The sequence below is a fragment of the Lactuca virosa genome, chromosome 3 (genome assembly GCF_052849685.1).
Source record: "Lactuca virosa cultivar CGN04683 chromosome 3, Lactuca_virosa_CGN04683_v6, whole genome shotgun sequence".
Classification (NCBI taxonomy): Eukaryota; Viridiplantae; Streptophyta; class Magnoliopsida; order Asterales; family Asteraceae; genus Lactuca; species Lactuca virosa.
Genome location: NC_136428.1, coordinates 23522561 through 23528882, shown reverse-complemented (window position 1 = coordinate 23528882; position 6322 = coordinate 23522561). Strand labels below are relative to the sequence as shown.

The 6322-nt window shown below is 35.9% G+C and overlaps 1 protein-coding gene across 1 annotated transcript; it reads left to right on the top strand.

Annotated features, from left to right (window-relative positions):
* Positions 1-4756: 4756 nt before the first annotated feature.
* Positions 4757-5930, top strand: LOC145163350 (uncharacterized). The gene is made up of 2 exons (XM_079082188.1): positions 4757-5351; positions 5869-5930. The coding sequence occupies exons 1-2, from the start codon at positions 4757-4759 to the stop codon at positions 5928-5930; spliced, it is 657 nt and encodes a 218-aa protein (XP_078938314.1).
* Positions 5931-6322: the final 392 nt, after the last annotated feature.

The following is a 6322-nucleotide window of genomic DNA, read 5'->3' as shown; positions in this document are numbered from 1 at the left end:
GTTAGTAGTTATGATGAGTAGTGAGTGGTTATGGTTTGATGGGTGGGTGATGGCGGGTGGTGGTGGTGTGTGGTGATGATTGGTGGTGGTGGATAGTGGTGGTGGGTTGTCGTTTTAGTGGTGATGATGTTGTTGGTTGGTGCTAGGTGGTGATGATGTTGGTGGGTGGTGGTGGGGATGGTGGTGGTGGGTGGTGGTAATGGATGGTGGAGGTGGGTGGTGGTGATGGGTGGTAGTTGTGGTTAGTGGTGGGGGTGGTGGTGATGGGTGGCGGTGGTGGTTTTGGTGGGTGATAGATAGGGTGGTGGTTGTGAGTGGTGGTGATGGGTAGTGGTGGTGGGTGGTGATGGGTGATGGATGATGGTTGGTGGTGTGTGTGTGTGTGTGTCTGTGTATATATATATATATATATATATATATATATATATATATATATATATATATATATATATATATATATATATCAAGTTTATAACTAGTTTTCGTTAAACAAAATATCTTTTAACTAGTAATATTTGTAACCAAGAGATGACTTTCATGAGAGTTTTTCATAAACGAAATAAGTGATCGCATGTATTCCCCCCGGAAATATATAAAAGTTTTAAAAGAGGGGCCGTAAACACTCACTCTCGAAGCGTGATTTGGTATTCGGTTCATTTTGGGTAGCTTGTCGTGAGGAACGTACAACTTATTGAATTTGGAATAAACAAATGGGACTAATTTTGTAACGATTTAAATCAAAAGGATTAATTTTAAATCTTTTAAAATAGGAGTAAGGCTAATTTGTTTAAAATATGCATATGGAGGGATGTTTTAGTCAAATTAATACAACTATGGGGCTCATTTGGTAATTCTTAAACCAATGGGGGTTATTTTTGACCATTTGAATAAAATGAGGGACTGATTTTGTTTATTGGTTCAAACCAAAGAAAATTGGGGCTTTATGCCCTTCATTTGTTGTCGTGAGGAACCGTATTTTACACATTCTTGAATTTGGAAAAAACAAATCGGACTAATTTTGTAACGATTTAAATCAAAAGGATTGATTTTAAATCTTTTAAAATAGGTGTAATGTTGATTTTCTTAAAATATACATATGGAGGAGGGTTGTTTTGGTCGAATTGTTACATTCTCCCCCGTTAAAAGAATTTTGTCTTGAAATTCAGCTTGTAGGTGGGGTATCTTTAAACAATTGGGGATATTTTCATTTTGCTTGATCTTGTACATGATCCTTCTATTGTTTTCTTGTGTATGCGAGTCGTATATATGTTTCAAATTCGAATTGTCGATCAAACAAATAATTCTAAGGTAATTCAATTCTAAAAATACATATATTGTATTTACCTAACAAGCATGTGATACTAGTACGTTTCTTAGCTCACTCCATTGGAAGAGATAACATTACTGTCATCGGGCAGACACTTCTCGTGTTTTGACACCCGACAAGTGTTATACATATCGTTCAAATTTTGGGAATCAGGACCAATTCCTACCACAATTTTCAAAGGTCCATTGTGTCGTAGGTTTAACTTACCTTGATCTCTTAATCTTATTATTCGTCTAAAAGGAAAGGTTTCTTGTCGATGTTCATGTTTAACCTTAAATCATTCTCTGGTTTAAGCAATCTTAATCTCAAGACTAACTTTTGGATCAATAGGCAGTGTGCTACTTACGTGTTCTTTGGTCAGTTACGTATCTCTAACCATTATTCAGTACATTGGGGATCGACACTTTTGTCCGTACAAATCCTTAGACTGTGCGGCTTTTATTCTAGTATGATAACTGTTGTAGAAAGAATCAATCAATAGTAATTGGGTATTCTACGCACTTTTGTTGGTTGTTGGAGTCTAGACAGTTGATGACATCGCTCAGCCACCCATGACAGTAGTCGAAATTGATGTGTACTGCTCAACTGTTGGCAGCTCCTCCTAGGGCCACCATATCGTCTCCGACTAACCACCCAAATATGTGATACAAAATCGACAAACCGCCCACCTCTATGAATGAAACGAAGACCACCCAGGCACCCAATCAAGTGGGTTTATACCCCTAATGTGTGAAATCTATAGCAATCATCGGCTTCTCTAATTGGGTTTGATTCGTGTGAAGATATGCTTCGATTTATGTTGTTCTTGACTCAATGATTTCATAACAATAATCTCTGAATTTGGAAACTCTGTCAAGATACGAGCCTTGTTCTCCTCGGCGGCCTTTAAATTTCGAGCAGGCATCACGAGACGAGCACCGCGCTTAGCCAGGACTCGAGCCGTGTCAGCTCCGATCCAGGACGTCGCACCTAAATAGATGAAATTGACAAATTGAAATAAACAAAAGTAAAAACTAGATCAGATTAAAAAACGAAAAGGATTTTGCATCTTTTCACTGATAATACGAGAGAGAGAGAGAGAGAGAGAGATGGGTGAGCCCATACATATTAAATTTCATTTGTTTTAAATAAGAAAAAAAGCCTCATAAATGATTCCTGGGATAGTGAAATGACGAAAATGCCCTTCACTTAACGGTAGATAGTTGGCGGAGTGATACATAAGGACCAAACATCAAAAGTTTTGAAACCACGGAGACCATCTGTGAGGTTTTTTAAACTTAGTGACTAAACTTCATATTTCGGGATACCACACGGACCATTTATGAAGTTTTGTCTTATTATAATCACTTTTGTATTTATAAAGAATTTAAAAATACAGTACATGTTCCAATTATATATATTATCTGCAAGCTTATCTACTAATGAGAGAATGCAAGTTTTATTGTCCCGTCCGTGGAGACCTTTCAACACAAAAAAAAAAGTTGGATAAGCATTACCGCATCTTCATCCTTAAGTGTCAGATATTTTGAAGACATAATGTATTCTTCTATATTTCTGAGACGCAAAGTTGCATTTGTAATGTCTGGGAACAACCGGACCCGAAGATTTGAATTTGACTGGCCTTTTTTTTCGTTGAGTAAATTGACATAAGGACCAACTCGTAACTCGCTTATCAAAATATACTGCGTTTCACCAAAATCCACCTGGACCCCATCTATCTCAAACTGAAACCTCTCAACTTTAAACATAATTTGAGATCGTCCTTCATGCAACATCATCAAATGCACGAGTAAGGGATCACGATTGGGGACAGACATTCATAAGAATTACCCAAACGGTGAAGCTTAAAATAATTGTCGTTGCGGTTTAGTTAGCCGCAAAAACTAATCTTTAAAGATGGTACCGACGACGCCTTTTAAAGTTAATTTTGTTTTTTGTCCAAGATTATCGTGCTACAAAACATATATATATATATATATATATATATATATATATATATATATATATATATATATATATATATATATATATATAAGGTTAGTAATTACCTTTAAAAAATAAAGTTTAAAAAAGTGCAATAAATACAATGATTGTTTATTAGAGCATAGCTATAATAAGGTAGAGAAAAAAAAATAAAAAAAGGCAATAAATAGCAACATAATTTCAATGATTGTTTATTAGAGCATCCTACTTTCATCAGAGTATCCTACTTTGTGTATAAAATGTAATAAATTCAAAGTACATTAGGATAACAGGGTATAGAGAAAAAAACGAAAAAATGGGAATTCCGCAGAGCATTGATCAATTCCGCGGAGCACCCTCTGCGGAATGACCAATATGCTTCGCGGAATTGTTCTTCCCTAAAACACAAATTTTCCTTTTTTTTCGACACTAATCGCTAACTAATCAATGGGTTTCCCAACTAATCGATGAGATATCTCATTTTCATTCAAAAATATACTTAAAAACTAAAGAAATTGAAAAAACGATTAGAGAATGTCGGAAATCCATACCCGATCGTCGTATCCATCGCCAAAAATGTTGAATTCATTTGCTAGATCGATCTCCCTTCGTTGGCGATTCACAAACATAGATCCACCGGAGAAATGGTGATGCACGGAGGTTCGACGAGGAAGAAAAAACTGTTGCGGAGGTTCGACGAGGAAGAAACGAGAAATGAAAGCCTTAATTCGGAAGTGACGAGGCTTTACTAACAACGGTTCCTCAATGGTGCCTCCGCGGACCTCGTTAAGTCCTCTCTGGAATCTACAAATTTATGCAAATACCCCTCATATAATTATTGTTTTGTCATTCCTCGGAGCTTATACTCATTCTGCGGAGCCCGTGAAGCTCACTTCTGCGGAATGCATGTCTATAGCTAGAAAATCGATTTTTTGTGACTAAAATTTGAAATTTGCTTCCAAAATTTGTCTATTAACTATAAATGCTCCATGAATATTTAAAAGCTTATGTTATAAATTTATTTTGAAAAAAGGTTTGTTACTTAAAAATAGAAATAAACTACTTGTATTCTCTTTTAAACTTGTATCATTTTAAAAATACAAAAGTTATTAAAAATACATTCATGTCACATGAAAGTTACCCATAAAAACATGTACAGTTAACAATTGCCCATATGGGTGGCGTCATTATGAGTATTTAATTTAATTACCATTTTACCTACAATAGTTTCGTTGAACGTGATAGTGTCGTTTTTAATCATTTTATTCTGTCTAGGATCACCTAAACTTGATGCCTTCCCAACGGTCTTGTCCCATAATTATATGATTAATTCAAAATTTTAAAATAAAAAATATTTGTTTGTTTGTTTATAGTACGTGTTGATCTTCATCAAACTTCAATTCAGTCTCCTACATATACACAGAACACCACATTCTAAGTTCCTAATACAAACAATCAAACATACACATGGGCAATTGTTCGTTCAAAGGATTCGATGCATCTCTCTCCCCAATCCGTGTCATGACAAGCTCGGGTCAAGTATTAGAGTTTTTCGGTCCAAAACTCGTCTCAGAAGTCGTTAAGGACTTTCCAAGACACGGGATTTTCAGAAAAGGTCATTTACTGTCACCATTAGACCACTGCGAGCAACTCATCGGTGGTCAGTTCTACTATCTCTTTCCTCTGGCCCCAGAGGAAAGAACTCTGTCTCCAGAAGAAAGAGACAGAAGGAATGAAGAAAAGGTGGCGAATGAATCGGAGCCGGTAAGAATGTCGACGAGTGCGGTGGCGTTGCAACTTGTGACAAAGAAGCTGAGTGATGGGTCGGGATTTGAAGTGTTGCCTCCGCCTCGAAAGGGTGTATGGAAGGTGAAATTAGTGATTAATACGAAACAATTGGAGGAGATATTGTCGGAAGAAGTGAACACTGAGGCGTTGATTGAGCAAATGCGGGCGGCAGTGGGATCCACGAAGGTGGTGCCACGGTGGAGCAAGGGTTATTGGGGTGTGAAATTGAAGCCGATTCTTTGCAATGTATTGAATAAAACGGTGGTTGATGATGGTTTTTTATCACCAAAGTCGGTCACTCCACTGTTACAGTAGGCAGTAGGGAGGCTAACATCGAATGGAACTTCTTATTCCAAATTTTATGTAATATCAACATGCTTTCTTCTCTACTGGTTTTCCTTCAAAGGAAACCATAACAGGCTTAAAGCTTACACGATCCAAATTATATTATTTGATTTTTCTTCTTTTTAAACCCCTAAATAAGTGTCTAAAAATGTTTTAATAGGTCTTTTTCTTCGATAAAATGTTATAATATGTAGTGCTTTTCCCGACACTAAAAACATTTAATATGGATTTTTTGTATCCAAATACGGGTTTTTTCACATGTATTGAAATTATTAGAGGATTTTAATAAACCTAAAGTTAATATACCAAAATTAATATAGTTCATTTCTAAAATATAACATGTTATATTTTCTAACATTTGTCCTGTAAAATAATATACTAATAATCTATATTTAAAAATAAATAAATAAGTAAGTAAATTGTATTTTTTTTTTTTTTTTGAACAGCAGATGCATTAAAAACTAGTAAGAGGCTAGCACAAATTACAATATACAAGAAAAAAAAATAGAACAATCCAACCAACAACTACTGTGAATTGTGAAACATCGTTTTATTCTTAAACCAATTAAAAGATAATAGTTGAATAACATTGGCCGCCTTGAAAATAACATTTTTTATTGTTGAACAGAAAGCATTAGGGCTTTCAAATGACCCACACCACCAAGCAAGGACAGTTCTAAGGGGTTCCGTGTGTGGCACCGGCAACCCCTAACTTTTCTGGCCGCAATGAAATTTTTTTCGATTTTTCAGTTTTTTCTACCTATTTTTTATGTATCGGCAACACCTATTCATCCCGGCAACACCTACCATGTATTCTTGCGTCCGTCCCTGCCACCAAGTACAATAGAGTCGACTCAAGTTCTTTTTTTCTGGGGTTTTTGTCATAAAAGCTGTAACAAC

Bases quoted from the DNA above. Each gene is read 5' to 3' on its own strand.
- LOC145163350 (XM_079082188.1), top strand. From the start codon at position 4,757: ATGGGCAATTGTTCGTTCAAAGGATTCGATGCATCTCTCTCCCCAATC. The intron at 5,352-5,868 runs GTTTTTTATCAC...TTTTTTGAACAG, and splicing joins TAAAACGGTGGTTGATGATG to CAGATGCATTAAAAACTAGT.